Below are 18,314 nucleotides of genomic sequence, written 5' to 3'. Positions count from 1 at the left end.
AAAAAAAAAAAAAAAAGAAGAAGAAGAGGAAGAGAAGACTCAGGGAATGGCAGATTGTGAAGGGGAGGGAGCAGAGAACTAGGTTTGAGGGAGACAAGCCTTGCAAGGGGGCTGAGGGCTGGGTGGGAGACGGGGTAAGAAAGACCACCGTGCAGATCCCAGAAACTCCAGTAGTACCAGTCCCAAAGGCTGCCCCACCCCCTCACCGTAGCCTGGCCACCCCTGTGCCCCCTGGGACCCGCCTGGGGGTGGATCGAGGTTCTACTCCACCTCCCTGACCCTTGCCCGCGGCCCCGCGGTAACATTTGACCTGGGCGGCCGCAAACTGGGGACAAAGGGGCCTAGGCCCATCTGCCAAGGGAGCACCGATGGGAATGGCCAGATCCTGCTGGGGCAGCCTGGGAACCTATCCCCACCCGGCCCCCGCCACATGTGACCTTGGCTCCCTTTGCCCCTCCACAGGCAACCACCTGGCGGGACCAAGAACACAGGTAGGTTTTAGACTCTGGGGGTCGGCGGGATACAGAGAAAAAATTCAGCTTCTCTGCCCCGCCCCAAAATGAGCAAGGTGGTCTGCCTCTGTTTCCCTGCTTTTTTCAAAGTTGGCCCAAGTCCAGGAACAGCGTGTAGGTCGGAAGGTCACTAGCCCCAGACCTCGCTGGAGAGGACTGTGCTCCCTACCATACTTCTTGTTCTGTTTCTGGGGTCAGGTTGACTGGATTCGAGTCCAGGCCGCTGACTGGCGCTGACCTCAGGCTGGCGTGGTGCTGCCCTGGGAGAGGCGGTGAACACACCTGCACAGGTGAGGCGTGGAGCACCCGCCCCCAAGGCTGGGAATGAAAACCTTTCTAATCCCCGTCTTGGGTTTCAGCTGCCGCCCTGAAGGGGGACAGCTGGCCACTAATCCAAGCCTGGCTGGGTCATTCCAAGCTCCCCTTTCCCGGACTCAGCCAGTCCTGGTGTGGAGGGGCGGGGAGATGTGGCTTATGCAAATGACGTGCTAATCCATTGCCTGCTATTAACCTGACACTTCTCACAACTCCTGGGCCCCCAGAAGAAAGCTGGAACTGGCCCCCACTGGCATTCGTTCTGAGTTTCTCTTGAAGTACAATGCCACCTGAGTCCCAGACTGTTACCTTTGCTATGCCTGTCCCCCACCCAGAAACCCTTTACCTTATTTTATTTATTTATTTTTGAAACAGACTCTCCTATTTTGCCTAAGCTGCTCTTAAACAAACCCCTGGGCTCCAGCAGTCCTCCTGCCTCGGCCTCCTGAGACACTGGGATTACAGGCAAGTTCGACTACATGGAGTCCAGAAACCCTTGACCTTAGCTTTGAGTTAGTAGCAACTCGTCATCCACACCCTGAATCTGAACCATTCCAGCTTCAGTCTCCCCTCTGGAATATAGACATCCTCCTTTTTGTTTTGTTTTGTGTTTTATTTATTTATTTATTTATTTTTTTTTTTTTTTTTTTTTGAGACTGAGTCTCGCTCTGCCGCCCAGGCTGGAGTGCAGTGGCCGGGTCTCAGCTCACTGCAAGCTCCGCCTCCTGGGTTTACGCCATTCTCCTGCCTCAGCCTCCCAAGCAGCTGGGACTACAGGCGCCCGCCATGTCGCCCGGCTAGTTTTTTGTATTTTTTAGTAGAGACGGGGTTTCACCATGTTAGCCAGGATGGTCTCGATCTCCTGACCTCGTGATCCGCCCGTCTCGGCCTCCCAAAGTGCTGGGATTACAGGCTTGAGCCACCGCGCCCGGCCTGTTTTGTGTTTTATTTATTTATTTATTTAGAGACAGAGTTTTGCTCTTGTTGCCCAGGCTGAAAAGCATTGGCGCTATCTCAGTTCACTGCAACCCCCGCCTCTCAGGTTCAAGCAATTATCCTGCCTCAGCCTCCCGAGTAGCTGGGACTACAGGCGTGCGCCACCACACTCAGCTAATTTTTGTATTTTTAGTAGAGATGGCAATTTCACCATGTTGGCCAAGCTGGTCTCAAACTCCTGACCTCAGGTGATCCTCCCTGCCTCGACCTCCCAAAGTGCTGGGATTACAGGCATGAACCACCGCATCCGGCCTGTTTTTGTTGTTGTTGTTTGAGATGGAGTCTTGCTCTGTCACCAGGCTGGAGTGCAGTGGCGCAACCTTGGCTCACTGCAACCTCTGACTCCCTGGTTCAAGTGATTCTCCTGCCCCAGCCTCCCGAGTAGATGGGATTACAGGCATGCACCACCACACCCAGCTAATTTTTGTATTTTTAGTACAGATAGGGTTTAACTATGTTGGACTTTATCTTTTGACCTTATGATCCACCCGCCTTGGCCTCCCAAAATGCTGGGATTACAGGCATGAGCCACTGTGCCTGGCCCTGTATTTTTTTGAGACGGAGTCTCACTCTGTCGCCCAGGCTGGAGTGCAGTGGCACGATCTCGGCTCACTGCAAGCTCTGCTTCCCGGGTTCATGCCATTCTCCTGCCTCAGCCTCCTGAGTAGCTGGGACTACAGGTGCCCGCCACCACGCCCGGCTAATTTTGTGTATTTTTAGTAGAGACGGGGTTTCACCGTGTTAGCCAGGATGGTCTCCATCTCCTGACCTCATGATCTGCCCGCCTCGGCCTCCCAAAGTGCTGGGATTACAGGTGTGAGCCACCGCATCCGGCCTGTTTTGTTTTTTTGAGACAAGGTCCTATTCTGTCACCCAGACTGGAGTGCAGTGGCGTGATCTCAGCTCACTGCAATGTCTGCCTCCCAGGTTCAAGCAATTATCCTGCCTCAGCCTCCTGAGTAGCTGGGACTACAGGCATGCACCACCACACCCAGCTAATTTTTGTATTTTTAGTAGAGACGGGGGTTTTGCCATGTTGGCCAAGCTGGTCTCAAACTCCTGACCTCAGGTGATCCTCCCCGCCTCAGCCTCCCAAAGTGCTGGGATTACAGGCATGAGTCACCACACCCAGCCTGTTTTGTTTTTTTGAGACAGGGTCTTACTCTGTCACCCAGACTGGAGTGCAGTGGCATGATCTCAGCTCACTGCAACCTCTGCTTCTCAAGCTCAAGTGATCCTCCCACTTTAGCCTCCTAGATAGCTTTATAGGCACATGCCACCATGCCTGGCTAATTTTTGTATTTTTTTGTAGAATTGGGGTTTTACCACGTTGTCCAGGCTAGTCTTGAACTCCCGGGCTCAAGTGATCCACCCACCGTGGCCTCCCAAAGCGCTGGGATTACAGGCGTGCACCACTGCGCCCGGCCCCCTTCAGGAAAATCTGCCAGCCAAACCCAGCATCTCCTTGGGAAGGGGCTGCCAGGAAAAGCTCTGTCCAGTCCCGATGAATCCCTCCCTGGGCTTCGGGAGACAGGCCAGTTGGAACTTCAGCTGTGGCTATGCAACCTCACAGACCTCCAAAATGCGTCAGTCCCAGGGACCTGGTCCCACAGCCCAGGTTGCTTCTGGCCTGACCCCACTGATGTGAAGTTCACATTCCACTTGGTGCCAGGCCAAAGACACCCAAGTCTTTCTGCATTGCATGGCCACACCCATCAGGCCCTGGACACCCATGTGCACCAGCTTCCCTCATGCCGAATGTGCCCCAACACGCCAAATCATGCAACATGACATGGTGTCACTCCAGGATAGTTTATGACATGCCACAGCGGTCTAGCATGTCCAGACATGGCTGGGCAAGGGGCCTACAGAACGGTATCCCCAAGCTGGGGAGGCGGGAGGGGCAGCCTGGGCTTCCCCAGGGCCCGTGCAGTGGCTTCGAGCACCGCCACCTCCTCAGCCTGCTGAGCCTCCATGAGTGCAATCTGCTGCTCCAACTTCCGGCATTGCTCTTCCTGCTTCCGGTGGGCTCCTCGGAAGGCCAGGACCAGGGCGCTGGAAGGGGTGGGTGGCTGGGTCAGGAAATAGTCCCCGACTCCACCCAAGGCAGGGGCCATGTACTCCCACTCCCAGAATGGGGGCTTTTTCACATTAGGTCTCCCAGGGTCCCAGCTAACTGGTCTTTTTGTTGTTGTTGTTGTTGTTTGAGACAGAATTTCGCTCTTGTCATCCAGGCTGGAGTGCGATGGTAAGATCTCCCCTCACTACAACCTCTGCCTGCTGGGTTCAAGCAGTTCTCCTGCCTCAGCCTCCCAAGTAGCTGGGATTACAGGTACCCGCCACGATGCCCATCTAATTTTTTTGTTATTTTTGTTGTTTTTTTTTTTGTTTTTGAGACGGAGTCTTGCTCTGTCACCCAGGCTGGAGTGCAGTGGCCGGATCTCAGCTCACTGCAAGCTCCACCTCCCGGGTTTACGCCATTCTCCTGCCTCAGCCTCTCGAGTAGCTGGGACTACAGGCGCCCGCCACCTCACCCGGCTAGTTTTTTGTATTTTTTTAGTAGAGACGGGGTTTCACCGTGTTAGCCAGGATGGTCCCGATCTCCTGACCTCGTGATCCGCCCGTCTCGGCCTCCCAAAGTGCTGGGATTACAGGCTTGAGCCACCGCGCCCGGCCTATTTTTTTGTATTTTTTAATAGAGACCGGGTTTCACTATGTTGCCTAGGCTGGTCTTGAACTCCTGACCTCAGGTGATCCGCCTGCCTCGGCCTCCCAAAGTGCTGGGATTACAAGTGTGAGCCACTGTGCCCAGCCTGTTTTTTCTTGTTGTTGTTTTTTGAGACGGAGTTTTGCTCTTGTTGCCCAGGCTGGAGTGCAACTACAACCTCTGCCTCCCAGGTTTAAGCGATTCTCCTGCTTCAGCCTACCGAGTAGCTGGGATTATAGGCACGCGCCACCATGCCTGGCTAATTTTGTATTTTTAGTAGAGATGGGGTTTCTCCATGTTGGTCAGGCTGGTCTCAAACTCCCGGCCTCAGGTGATCTGCCCGCCTTGGCCTCCCAAAGTGCTGGGATTTCAGGCATGAGCCACTGTGCCTGGCCCAGCCTGTTGTTTCTTTTTTTGAGACAGAGTCTCGCTCTGTCGCTCAAGCTGGAGTGCAGTGGTGTGATCTCTGCTCACCGCAACCTCCACCTCCTGGGTTTAGGCAATTCTCCTGTCTTCCAAGTAGCTGGAATTACAGGCACGTGCCAAGATGCCCAGATAATTTTTGTACTTTTAGTAGAGATGGGGTTTCACCACGTTGGCCAGGCTGGTCTCAAACTCCTGACCTCAGGTGATCTGCCGGCCTCAGCCTCGCAACATGGGATTACAGGTATGAGCCACCGTGCCTGGCCTTTATTGCCTATTTTGGGGCAGCGGGGAAGGCTAAGGCCCAGAGAGAGCCAGGGATACTTCTGAGATCCTCGTGGGGGATGGTGCCAGGGGGATTGGGGGGATGCAGAACAGGGGTCCCACCTGTGGGCTTTGCATAAATCCCTGTTCAGCTCGGCACTCTGAGACCGTCTGGCTCGCCCCTTCTGAGCCACCCGTTCCAGCTCCTTGCGCAGAGACTGCAGCTGCTCCCGCAGGTCCAGCGTCCTGTTGCGAAGGGGAAGAGAGGGGGCTCACAGCCCTAGCCCATCCTATTTCCCACATCTCCTCCTACCCACCTGCCCACAGTATTGTCATGTAAACACACCTGTACACAGGGGTACACCTTAGCTTCTGCTGCAGACAACCCCCCCAGGGGCTGTCACATAGTCTGCCCACCCCCACCCAGCCCAGGACCCAGGCACACACCTGGTGAGCGATGCTGCCAGTTCCTGGGCTAACTTCTCTGGGTCCCAGGCCCTGCCCATCTGGCCACCATCAATGCCACTGGTGCCACCAGGGACAGCAGGAAGGCCCTAAGGGAGAGAGAAGACAAGTAAGTGACATTAACCTGGGCCAAGTCCGTGCTTGGCCCTCACTGGACATTGAAGCTACCCAGACAGCAGCAGCTGCTGTGCTCTCAGAGACCCCCGCCTGGTTCCATACCCCAATAAGAGTGAAATCACACTCTGATAAGGGAAATATCTTATTTAATTTAAAAAAAAAATTTGTTTTATTGAGACAGAGTCTCACTCTGCCACCCAGGCTGGGGTACAGTGGCACGATCTTGGCTGATAGCAACTTCTGCCTCCCAGGTTCAAGCGATTCTCCTGCCTCAGCCTTCCAAGTAGTTGGCATTACAGACACATGCCACCAGACCTGGCTACTGTTTGTATTTTTAGTAGAGACGGGGTTTCACCATGTTGGCCAGGCTGGTCTCGAACCTCATCTCTAAAAATAAAATTTAGGGGCCAGGTATGGTAGCTTACGCCTGTAATCCCAGAACTTTGGGAGGCCGAGACGGGTGGATCACTTGAAGTCAGGAGTTCAAGACCAGCCTGGCCAACATGGTGAAACCCTGTCTCTACTAAATATACAAACATTAGCCTGGCATGGTGGCAGACCCCTGTAATCCCAGCTGCTCAGGAAGCTAAGGCAGGAGAATCACTTGAACTTGGCAGGTGGAGGTTGCAGTGAGCCGAGATCACGCCACTGCACTCCAGCCTGGGCAACAGAGTAAGACTTGGTCTCAAAAAAAAAAAAAAAAAAAAATTAGCCAGGCATGGTGGTGGGTACCTGTAGTCCCAACTACTTGGGCAGCTGAGGCAGGAGAATCACTTGAAGCTGGGAGGCAGAGGTTGGAGTGAGCTGGGATTGCAGCACTGCACTCCAGCCTGAGCGACACAGTGAGACTCTGTCTCAAAAAAAAAAAAAAAAAAAAATAGAGATCCACGGGAAGTCCTTGCTCCTGTCTAATCCTTGTTTGAAATAATAATAATATATATTTTTTTAATTAGTCTGGGCGCGGTGGCTCATGTCTAATCCCAGAACTTTGGGAGGCCAAGGTGGGCGATCACCTGAGGTCAGGAGTTTGAGAACAGCCTGGCCACCATGGTGAAACCCTGTCGCTACTAAAAATACAAAAATTAGCCAGGCATGGTGGTGCAAGCCTGTAATCCCAGCTACTCGGGAGGCCAAAGCAGGAGAATCGCTTGAACCTGGGAGGCAGAGATTGCAGTGAGCCGAGATCGCGCCACTGCACGCGGGCCTGGGTGACACAGCAAGATCTGTTTCAAAAAAAAAAAAACTAAAGGCCAGGCGCTGTGACTGATGGCTATAATGCTAGTACTTTGGGAGGCTGACGCAGGCAAATCACCTGAGGTCAGGAGTTCGACAACCAGCCTGGCCAACATGGTGAAACCCCATCTGTACTAAAAAATACAAAAATTGGCCGGGCGCAGTGGCTCACGCCTATAATCTCAGCACTTTGGGAGGCCGAGGAGGGTGGATCACGAGGTCAGGAGATCGAGGCCATCATGGCTAACACAGTGAAACCCCGTCTCTACTAAAACTACAAAAATATTAGCCGGGCGAGGTGGCAGATGCCTGTAGTCCCAGCTACTCGGGAGGCTGAGGCGGGAGAATGGCGTGAACTACGGAGGTGGAGGTTGCAGTGAGCCGAGATTGCGCCACTGCACTCCAGCCTGGGCAACAGAGCGACACTCAGTCTCAAAATAAATAAATAAATAAATAAATATAAATATTTGCGCACGGTGGCAGACGCCTATAATCCCGGCTACTTGGGAGGCTGAGGCAGGAGAATTGCTTGAACCTGGGAGGCGGAGGCTGCAGTGAGCCAAGACTGCACCATTGCACTCCAGCCTGGGCAACAAGAGCAAAACTCTGTCTCAAAAAATAAATAAATAAAAAAGAGAGATGAGGTCTCGCTCTGTGGTCCAGGCTGGAGTGAAATGACATAATTGTGGCTTGCTGAAGCCTCCAACTCCTGGGTTCAAGTGATCCTCCCACCTCAGCCTCCCCAGTAGCTGGGACCACCGTGCCTGGGTAACCTGATAAGGGAAATAAATAACAGGAAACCTCATCTGAAGTCACTCCATGAGGGCTTCCTTGAGGAGGTGATGTCTAACCTAAGATCTACAGGAGATCGAGGACTTTATGACACAAAGAGAGAAGTTCCTGGCAGGGACACAGAATGTACAAAGACTTGGAGGTGGGAGAGATGATTCAAAGAGCTGCATTAAGGACAGGCGCAGCGGCTCATGCCTGTAATCTCAGCACTTTGGGAGGTGGAGGCAGGCGAAACATTTGAGGCCAGGAGTTCGAGACCAGCCTGGCCAACATGGTGAAACTACATCTCTACAAAACATACAAAAATTAGTTAGATGTGGTGGTGTGTGTCTGTAATCCCAGCTACTCAGGAGGCTGAGACAGGAGAATCACTTGAACCTGGGAGGCAGAGGTTGCAGTGAGCAGAGATGGCAACATTGCATTCCAGCCTGGGCAACAAGAGCAAACCTCTGTCTCCAAAAAAAAAAAAAAGGGGGGTGTGCTGTGATTGACAAGGACTACGTTCTCATTAGTAAGCTACTACCCCTGCCAGGTTCAGGCAGGGCGGCTCACCTGATACCACTCTTCCTCGTCCCCGCTGCTGCCACCTCCGCTGCTATGTCCGCCACTGCTGTTTGCCCCACCAGTCCGGAGCTCCGCCCGTTCCCACCGCAGCTGCTCCAGTAGGAGCACGTGAGCTGGACCCAGGGCTCGGAGGGCAGCCTCCCGCAGCTCTAGGCCCCGCTTCTCACGCCGCACCAGCTGCAGCCGAAGCATCAGGTCCGTCAGGGCCTCCTGCAGGACCAAGGAGAGGGGAGAGAATTTCTGCTTCTACGGTCAACTGCAGGGAAACTGAGGCCCCAAGAGGCACCCACTGAGGCCTATTCAGACAAAAACAGTGACCTTTGGCTGGGCACGGTGGCTCATGCCTGTAATCCCAGCACTTTGGGAGGCCGAAGTGGGTGGATTACCTGAGGTCAGGAGTTCGAGACCAGCCTGGCCAACATGGCAAAACACCGTCTCCACAGAAAATACAAAAAATAGCCGGGTGTGGTGGTGCACAACTGTAATCTCAGCTACTCAGGAGGCTGAGGCAGGAGAATCACTTGAACCCGGTGGGGGCAGAGGCTGCAGTGAGCCGAGATAGCGCCACAGCACTCCAGCCTGGGTGAGAGCAAGACTCTGTCTCAAAAAAAAAAAAAAAACTAGGACCTTCACCATTTTCTTTTCTTTTTTTTTTTTTTTTTTTTTTGAGGCGGAGTCTCGCTCTGTCGCCCGGACTGGAGTGCAGTGGCCAGATCTCAGCTCACTGCAAGCTCCGCCTCCCGGGTTTACGCTATTCTCCTGCCTCAGCCTCCCGAGTAGCTGGGACTACAGGCGCCCACCACCTCGCCCGGCTAGTTTTTGTGTTTTTAGTAGAGACAGGGTTTCACTGTGTTAGCCAGGATGGTCTCGATCTCCTGACCTCGTGATCCGCCCGTCTCGGCCTCCCAAAGTGCTGGGATTACAAGCTTGAGCCACCGCACCCGGCCTAATCTTCACCATTTTCTTGTGAGGTGGAAATATCTTCCTCCCATAAAAACCACAGCTGTAGAAATGGCATTTCCTAGAGGGCAAGTAGCTTACATAGGTCATATAGCAGTTCTGTCAAAGCTTCTGGAGTTTCTCCAGCTCCAGAACCTCAAGGTTTTCATGCCAAGCTACAAACCCAAGACTGTGTTCTTTGCACTCTTCCCATTGGAAGGCATTTTGGAGAGCCAGATTTGTAGTCTATTGAGAAACTGAACCCCAGAAGACAAACTCCTATTAATCCCTCAAAACCCCAGTTCCAATTCTCCTTCACAATGCCTGCACCCAGCCCAGGAGAATTCTCCTTTGCTCCTTGATCCCCCAACCTCAGTAAAGGATTTTGTCCCACCAAGAAAAACTGACAGTGACCACAGCCCATTTGTACCCTTGTGGCCACCAGGTCCTGCTGAATTTGTGTCTTCTCCAGTCGGGGAAGAGCTGGGCCAGCCTGGGTCCCCAGAATGGCCTGCACCATGGCTTCTGCACGGGGCACAGTGGGCATGGGTGCCAAGGTGGGGCCAGGCTCTGAGAGAATCTTCACTAGGGAACGGCGCTCCTGGAGACGCTGGACATAGCTTCGGAGCTGGAAAGCCACTTCCTGTGGTGTGGGCTTATCCACACTGCTGCCCTCAGGGCTACAGAAAACAGAAGAGGTGCCTATGTCAACACCGGCAGGCATAGGTGGGTTAACTTCATGCCAATCCTGGTAGGGTCCATCATCTTCCATCTCACTGGCCATGATGGAGTCTTTGCCATCTGTGGTGGCCCCTGTCACACCAACATACCCCACTAGGCACCATCTTCCGTCAAGACCACATTTTGGTCAGGTGCGGTGATGCACGCCTGTAACCCCAGCACTTTGGGAGGCTGAGGCGGGAGGATTGCTTGAAGCCAGAAGTTTGAGAGCAGCATAGGCAACAGAGTGAGAATCCGTCTTTATAAAAAAATTAGCTGGGGCTGGGCACGGTGCCTCACGCCTGTAATCCCAGCACTTTGGGAGGCAGAGGCAAGTGGATCACCTGAGGTCGGGAGTTGGAGACCAGCCTGACCGATATGGAGAAACCCCATCTCTACTGAAAATTCAAAATTAGCCAGGCATGGTAGTGGGAGCCTGTAATCCCACCTACTTGGGAGGCTGAGGCAGGAGAATCACTTGAACCTGGGAGGCGGAGGTTGCAGTGAGCCGAGATCAGACTATTGGACTCCAGCCTGGGTGACAAGAGTGAAAATCCGTCTCAAAACAAAACAAAAACCAGGGTCTCACTCTGTCACCCAGGCTGGAGTGCAGTGGTGCAATCTCAGCTCACTGCAGCCTCCACCTCCCAGACTCAAGGCTTCCTCCCACCTCAGCCTCCCAAGTAGCTGGGACTACATGGGCACACCTGGCTAATTTATTTGTAGTTTTGGTAGAAAAGGACTTTTGCCACGTTACAAGGGCTGGTCTTGAACTCCTGAGCTCAAGCGATCTGCCTACCTCGGCCTCCCAAAGTGCTGGGATTACAGGCGTGAGCCACTGTGCCCGGCTGCGGGTGCCAGTTTTAACCAGTAGGCATCATTATCCATCTTCACGCCAACTGCAATATCTGTCAACCACCATGCCAACTTTGTCAAGTAGCAACAGGCCAACTGCAGTTGAGCCTCATGTCAACCAATTACAGTGTGCTGCATACCAACCTTGCTGGACACAGCCACACCAAGCCTCCAGACATGGTGAGCTCTGGGAGCCCCATTCCCCAGTCAAGACCCCACTCCTCAACCAGGCCAGTTCCCAGGGTTCCGGGGAGGTACCTTGGCTGTGGATTCTGCCGTGCCCCCGCATCCATGGTGGCCTCCTCTTGTGCCAGCAGCCTCCATGCTTCCTCTTCAGCTGCTTGCAGGTCACCTGTGGGGGCTTCGTCTCCTGCTTCTGAGTTGGCCTCCCACAGAGCAAGAAGAACCCTGTATGCCTCTTCACAGTGCTCACTGTGGGACACTGGTTCTGAGTGCTTCGGGACACTCAGCTTGGCTGGGTGCAATGGCCCTCGCCTGTAGTCCTAGCACTTTGGGAGGCTGAGGCGGGAGGATTACCTGAGGTCAGGAGTTCGAGACCAGCCTGACCAACATGGTGAAACCCCGTCTCTACTAAAAATACAAAGATTAGCAAGGTGTGGTGGTACGCACCTGTAGTTCCAGCTACTCAGGAGGCTGAGGCAGGAGAATCGCTTGAACCAGGGAGGTGGAGGTTGCAGTGAGCCAAGAGGGCACCACTGCACTCCAGCCTGGGTGACAGAGCTAGACTCTGTCTCAAAAAAAAAAAAAAGAAAGAAAAAAAAAAAAAAAACACTTAGCTACATCTCGCTCTATAGGTGCCAGTCCCCACTTGCTCCTGAACTCCTCTTCTCCCCACTGTCCTCAACTCTGGAAGCATGTAGACTCCCTCACCAGCCCTGAACTAAAATTGCCTTAAGTTAATTTCTGGGCCGGGCGAGGTGGCTCACACCTGTAATCCCAGCACTTTAGGAGGCCAAGTCGGGTGGATCACGATGTCAGGAGTTCGAGACTAGCCTGGCCCATATGGTGAAACCCGTCTCTACTAAAAACACAAAAATTAGCTGGGTATGGTGGCATACACCTGCAATCCCAGCTACTCAGGAGGCTGAGACATGAGTGTCATTTGAACCCAGGAGGCAGAGGTTGCAGTGAGCTGAGATCTCGCCACTGCATTCCAGCCTGGGTGACACAGCAAGACTCTGCCCCTCCCCCCAAAAAAATTAATTTCTGAAGTGGGGAAGGTGCTCTCCAGTGAGGGTTCTGTGGATTGGGGCCATCCTTAGAAAGCCCATTCCCTCCCCAGCTGGTGACATCACTGGCAGGGTACACTGACCTGTACTGCAAGGCCAGATGCAATGCTGTGGCCTCAGCCTCCCGCTGGCCTAGCTGCATGCTGAGGCCCTCACAGTGGCCCTTGTATCCCTGGAGCACAGCCGATAGCAGACGGTTAAAGCATTTGAGCTTCTCAATGCTCCTGTTCCCGAAGGTGGGGAAGAGGGAAAGTCAGAGGCCTTCTAAGGCAGTCAGGCCTCAATTTCCACCCTTACCCTCCCTCCTGTTGCAGCTTCAGACTCCAGGCCTTGTAACTCAGCTGGAGGAGGTGCCTGTGCCCTTATGAGCTCAGCATTTGAGTCTTTTACCCCCGGAGTTGCTCCATCTGGGCTTCCATGATGTGCGTCTCAGGACTGAGGGGCTGGGTGGGAAGAGACCCAAGGATCTGGGTGCTGGAATGGCTGCGGAGGCGCCGAAGCAGGGGGTGAGCCAGGGAGAAGGAGTCCTACCAAAAAAAGGTGATGTAATTGACCCCAATTGTCACCAAGAGCCTGGGATTGTAGGCATTTTGCAACCCCAGAAGCTGTTGGATCCCATGACAAAGATTTGAGTCTCATCCCCCAGAAGACTAAGGACATCAAGACCATGGGATTGAACTTCTCATACTCACCTGAGTCTCCCAGGGTTCCCTGTCTGCCTCAGAGCTGCTAGAACCACTGCCTGAGCCACCTGCTTGGCTGTGGGAAAGACGTGGGAAGGGCTCCATCCTCAAGAGGGAATTCTGCAACTCCTGAACCTGGGAAGGATGAGGGGGGATGTCAGGCCTAGGGGCTGAAACCAACCACCAGCCTTCCCTCCCCAAGGCCTGTTCTTGGGGAAGTGGCAAGAACCCTAGCTGAAAGGCAGGAGGCTTGGATACTTAGCCTGCCAAAAATCTCACTGTCTGACCTTGGGAATGTTTGTCAGCTGCTGAGGATTTCATTTTTCCCAGCAGAAAAATGGGCCCCACTCTGGAGGAAAATGAATCCCTGGACTGGGCTCCCATAGCCCCGAGTTTTCCTACCAGCCTGAGATGAGGGCTTCCCTCTCAATACCTCATTCAGCCACATGACTTTTTTATTTTTATTTTTATTTTTGAGATAGAGTCTTGCTCTGTCACCCAGGCTGAAATGCAGTGGCACAGTCTCAGCTCACTGCAACCTCTGCCTCCCGGGTTCAAGTGATTCTCCTGCCTCAGCCTCCTGAGTAGCTGGGATTATGGGCATCTGCCACCATGCCTGACAAATTTTTGTATTTTCAGTAGAGATGGGGTTTCACCATGTTGACCAGGCTGGTCTTGAACTCCTGACCTCAAGTGATCTTCCTGACTTAGCCTCCCAAAGTGCTGGGATTATAGGCATGAGCCACTGCACCCGGCAGCCACATGGCTTTAAATGCCACCTACATGCTGAGGATGCTCAAGTGTCTCCCTCCTGCCCTGCTGTCTCCCTTGAGCCCTGGACTCAGACATACAGCTGCTCCCTTGAGGACCCCACGTGGATGTCTTATGGGCACTTGAGCTTATCAAGGGCTAAAGAGATCTGGTCACCACCAGCCAAACCTGCCCACCCTGTAGCTCTTCCATCTCTCCCTTCTAGTCCTTCAGGTCCCAAAGCCTGAAGTTCTCTCTAGCCTTCATGCTCACACCTGTCAGTTCCATCTTCCACATCACCCAAAATCCGTCCGCATCTCTCCACCTCCACAACCTCCACCATCCTGCGTGTCTGGACCAGTGAAGTCACCTCCTGGCTCTCCAAGAGTCCACCCTCACCCTCTCAGACTGTTCCTACCTCTGCCACCAGAGGGCGCCTCTGAACACCTGCGTCGAGCACGCCCTCCTCTGCTCAGAACCCTCCGGGGCTCTCACCTTAATCAGAGCAAAGCCCAAGTGCCTCCTTGCAGCCCACGAGGCCCTGAGCGATCTGCATTTGTCCTCCCTCTGTTCTGGCTCCCCACACTCTCCCTGTTGCGCCCTGTGTTCCAGCCACACTGGCGTCCTTCGGGTTCCTTGAACAGGCCAGTCATGCTGCCACTCCAGGGCCTGGTCTCACCACCCTCAGCAGTTTTCTTTCTTTTTCTTTCTTTCTTTCTTTTTTTTTTTTTTGAGAGTTTTCCTCTGTCGCTTAGGCTAGAGTGCAATGGCGGGATCTCGGCTCACTGCCTCCTGAGTTCAAGCGATTCTCCTGCCTCAGGAGTTCAAGCGAATCTCCTGCCTCAGCCTCCCGAGTAGCTGGGACTGGGACTACCAGCGCGTGCCAGCACGCCCGACTAAATTTTTTTGTATTTTTAGTAGAGATGGGGTTTCACTGTGTTAGCCAGCATGATCTTGATCTGCTGACATTGTGATCTGCCCACCTCGGCCTCTCAAAGTGTTGGGATTACAGGCGTGAGCCACCATGCCTGGCTTTTTTTTTTTTTTTTGAGACAGTCTCACTCTGTCACCCAGGCTGGAGTGCAGTGGTGTGATCTCGGTTCACAGCAAGCTCTGCCTCCTAGGATCAGGCGATTCTTGTGCCTTAGCCTCCCTGGTAGCTGCAGAATTGCGTCAAGCAATTCTCCTGCCTCAGCCTCCTGAGTAGCTGAGATTACAGGCATGTGCCACCACACCTGGCTAATTTTTGTATTTTTAGTAAAGACAGGGTTTCACCATGTTGGTCAGGCTGGTCTCTAACTCCTGGCCTCAAGGGATCCACCCACCTTGGCCTCCCAAAGTGCTGGTGTAGATTACAGGCATGAGCCACCACACCCAGCCAATCTGGCTGATTTTTTTTTTTTTTTTTTTTTTGAGACAGAGTCTCACTCAGTCCCCCAGGCTGGAGTGCATTGACGTGATCTCAGCTCACTGCCACCTCCATCACCCGGGTTCAAGTGATTCTCCTGCCTCAACCTCCTGAGTAGCTGGAATTACAGGCGTATGCCACCACACCTGGCATTTATTTATTTATTTATTTATTTATTTATTTATTTATTTATTTGTATTTTTAGTGGAGATGGGGTTTCACCATGTTGGCCAAGCTGGTCTTGAACTCCTGACTTTGTGATACTCCCACCTCAGCCTCCCAAAGTGCTGGGATTACAGGTGTGAGCCACCGTGCCTGGCCAACCTGGCTGATTTTTATTTTTTATTTTTTGCAGAGGTGGGGGTCTCGCTGTGTTGCCCAAGCTGGTCTTGAACTCCTGGCCTCAAAGGATCCTCCTACCTCTATCTCCCAAAGTGCTGGGATTATAGGCATGAGCCACCACACACAGCCTCAAAAGGTTTTTGGAATGAACAGATGAATGAATATTGCCTACATCGTGCCTGCCTCCTCCCTCAGACAGAGAGCCACATGGGACTCAGGATGGCCCCACTTACCTCTTTCTGCAGCGTCTCCTTCTCAGCTCGGATGGCCTCCAGGGAGGCCTGCGTGCGGACCAGCTCATCCTCTCGGCTACTCAAGGCCAGCCGGAGCCAGGCATTCCTCTCAGCCAGGCGAGCTGCCTCTCGCTGGCTGCTCCCTGCCCCTTCCTGTTTCCCAAGGGGACCTGGTCCCCCTTTGATTGTGTCTTCCAACCCCATTGGCCCAGGATGGCTGGGGGGCCGGTGGCGCCAGGCTGCAGCTGCTGCCTCCAGGGAGCTCAGAGCGTGCTGGAGGGTCTGAAACACATCGGGAGCCCCAGGCCGGGGGGGCACAGTCTCCTTGTACTGTAGGGCTGCTTCTGGGGCCTGCTGGGCTTCCACTGCAAGTTTCTGGGGCACCTCGGGGGCTGAGGCCAGTCCCCTGCCAGAGCCCCCATCCGTCTTCTTGTCGGTCCTGTGGACACCAACTCAGGCACTTGAGTCGCTCCATGCTGGGCAGGGAATTCTTTTTTATTTTTTGAGACGGAATCTCACTCTGTGGCCCAGGCTGGAGTGCAGTGGTGCGATCTCAGCTCACTGCAACCTCCACCTCCTGGGTTCGAGTGATTCTCCTGCCTCAGTCCCCCAAGTAGCTGGGATTACAGGTGCCCACCACCACGCCCAGCTAATTTTTGTATTTTTAGTAGAGACAGGGTTTCACCATGTTGGCCAGGCTGATGTCAAACTCCTGACCTCAGGTGATTCGCCCGACTTGGCCTCCCAAAGTTCTGCGATAACAGGCGTGGGCCACAACGCCCGGCCCAGGGCAGGGAATTCTTAGGGCTTAAACTTCATGGTCTTCGGGAGGTGTGAGCGGGGCAGAGAGTTGGCAAGAGCTGCGTGTTCTGGGACTTGCATCCCAGGGAGAGACTGGGAGGCTGGCAATTCAGGGAAGAGGCTGGACAGAGGTGGTGGAGAAGTTGGAGGGGAGACCTGGGGCTGCGAAGCAGAGTGAATAGTAAGTTGGACTGTGACAGGCACTGGGAAAGTCCTGAAAGACAGAAGATTCTAAAAATGGGGTCTTCTGGGGCAGTGACTCACACTTGTAATCCCAGCACTTTCGGAGGCCAAAGTGGGGGGATCACCTGAAGTCAGGAGTTCAAGACCAGCCTGGCTAATGTGGCAAGACCCTGTCTCACTAAAAATACAAAAATTAGCTGGGTGTGGTGGCACACACCTGTAATCCCAGCTACTCGGGAAGCTGAGGCTCTCACTTGAACCCAGGAGGCAGAGGTTGCTGTGAGTGGAGATTGTGCCACTGCACTGCAGCCTGGGTGACAGAGCAAGACTCAAAAAAAAAAGAAAAGAGGCCGGGCGCGGTGGCTCAAGCCTGTAATCCCAGCACTTTGGGAGGCCGAGGCGGGCGGATCGTGAGGTCAGGAGATCGAGACCATCCTGGCTAACACGGTGAAACCCCGTCTCTACTAAAAATACAAAAAAAAAAATTAGCCGGGCGTAGTGGCGGGCGCCTGTAGTCCTAGCTACTCGGAGGCTGAGGCGGGAGAATGGCATGAACCTGGGAGGCGGAGCTTGCAGTGAGCCGAGATCGCACTACTGCACTTCAGCCTGGGTGACACAGCGAGACTCTGTCTCAAAAAAAAAAAAAAAAAAGAAAAGAAAGTCAGGCTGAAGGCAACAGGGAGCTATGGTAGGTGTGTGAGCAGAGAGGGCACATCAGCAGATCTGCAGATGGCAAAGATGCGTCTGGACTGGAGTGAAAGGCACAGACCAAGGGGGTCTCACCTGCTTCCTAGGCCTTGGCCACTGACCTCCTCCATGGGGCCCAGCTGTTCCAGCCCAGAGCTCACTGGAGGTGGGGCAAAGCTGAGCTTGGAGCTCCCACTGGCTGCCTCAACCTCCTCTGAACTCTCAGCCACGGGGTCCAGTTCACCCTGCAAATGACCCCCATGGCCCCGCTCTGAGCCAGGCAGGACGGGACCTTGGGGTCCCCAGGAGCTGGGTGTGGAGGGGAGAGGGCGACACTTACGGGTGGAGCATGCCTCCCTCGCCGACTTCGGGGCCGCGTGGCCCGGGCACTCATTGCTGTCCAGAAGCCAGTGCCCTCTGAATGCTTCTCCTTCGTCAACCCCTAAAACCACAGCCTGCCATGACCTCTTGCCTTTGTTGTCCTGGACAAGGGACAACGTCAATTTCCTCTGCTGTGAAATGGGGCATTGACTACCCTCAGGAAGGGATTTTGTTATCAATGTTGATTGGGCACATTTGAATGCCTCCCTGGACAGGCAGCTCACTACCTAACAAGGTTATCTGGATCTCCCCCTTCTTCTCTGCCTTCTTTACCTTCACTACGTCTTTGTCCCCTTCTCTCCTCTATTTGAGCCTGGGAATGCGATCTCAATAATTCCCTCTCCTCCGCGGCCCTCCTAAATGACAGGTTCAGCTCTCTCTACCTCTCTGATCCTCTGGGGGTAACTTGATCAGAGGCCTGAGTCCCTGGACACTGTCTTGGGGTCACTCTGGCCACTGCCTGGTCAGGCCTGGGCTGGCCAAGCCTGGCCTGGGAGGGACCAGGAAACAGGAAACCCCCTCCCCTGGTCATGTGACTTGTTATTGTGTTGTTTCCCTTTTGAGGACAGCGGCTTCCTGCAGCCCTAGCGGGGCACACATACCTGACTCCCAAGGTTTCAGCCCCTCCTCGTCTCAGCCTCCAAGCCCATGACTCTTCTAGCTCTGACTCTTGGATTTTATTTCTCAAGAGCTA

At 53.8% G+C, this 18,314-nt stretch overlaps 1 protein-coding gene and 1 long non-coding RNA gene across 7 annotated transcripts; one reads left to right on the top strand and one right to left on the bottom strand.

The window, feature by feature from the left end:
* Positions 1-420: 420 nt before the first annotated feature.
* LOC117076353 lies at positions 421-1,416 on the top strand. The gene is made up of 3 exons (XR_004434341.1): positions 421-491; positions 711-802; positions 1,203-1,416. It is a non-coding gene; the product is annotated as an uncharacterized LOC117076353 (long non-coding RNA).
* A 2,069-nt stretch (positions 1,417-3,485) lies between these two features.
* On the bottom strand, positions 3,486-18,131 carry USHBP1 (USH1 protein network component harmonin binding protein 1). Of its 6 annotated transcripts, none has more exons than XM_033199739.1 (14): positions 18,004-18,131; positions 17,580-17,681; positions 17,336-17,484; positions 15,569-16,007; positions 12,845-12,970; positions 12,543-12,679; positions 12,236-12,376; positions 11,533-11,556; positions 11,161-11,334; positions 9,758-10,007; positions 8,377-8,598; positions 5,665-5,771; positions 5,341-5,463; positions 3,661-3,878 (listed from the first exon to the last, which is right to left on the bottom strand). In XM_033199739.1, exons 2-14 carry the CDS (start codon positions 17,631-17,633, stop codon positions 3,689-3,691), a joined length of 2,136 nt encoding a protein of 711 aa, XP_033055630.1. In that variant the 5' UTR covers positions 17,634-17,681; positions 18,004-18,131; the 3' UTR covers positions 3,661-3,688. The 6 variants fall into 6 exon arrangements, with proteins under 6 accessions (XP_033055631.1, XP_033055632.1, XP_033055635.1 ...); XM_033199738.1 differs by having other exon boundaries at positions 17,894-18,129; XM_033199740.1 differs by having other exon boundaries at positions 3,486-3,878; positions 17,580-18,129.
* Between the last annotated feature and the right edge of the window lie 183 nt (positions 18,132-18,314).

The sequence above is a fragment of the Trachypithecus francoisi genome, unplaced genomic scaffold (genome assembly GCF_009764315.1).
Source record: "Trachypithecus francoisi isolate TF-2019V2 unplaced genomic scaffold, Tfra_2.0 Lachesis_group5, whole genome shotgun sequence".
Lineage (NCBI taxonomy): Eukaryota > Metazoa > Chordata > Mammalia > Primates > Cercopithecidae > Trachypithecus > Trachypithecus francoisi.
This window is presented reverse-complemented; position numbering and strand designations above follow the sequence as displayed.

Coding starts and splice junctions, on each gene's coding strand:
- USHBP1 (XM_033199739.1), bottom strand. CDS start 17,633: ATGAGTGCCCGGGCCACGCGGCCCCGAAGTCGGCGAGGGAGGCATGCT. Junction 11,557..12,235: donor CATCTGGCCTTGCAGTACAG/GTCAGTGTACCC, acceptor CTCCTGCCTCAG/CCTCCTGAGTAGCTGGAACT. Junction 11,335..11,532: donor CTGAGTAGCTGGAACTACAG/GTGCGTACCACC, acceptor AGTGTCCCACAG/TGAGCACTGTGAAGAGGCAT.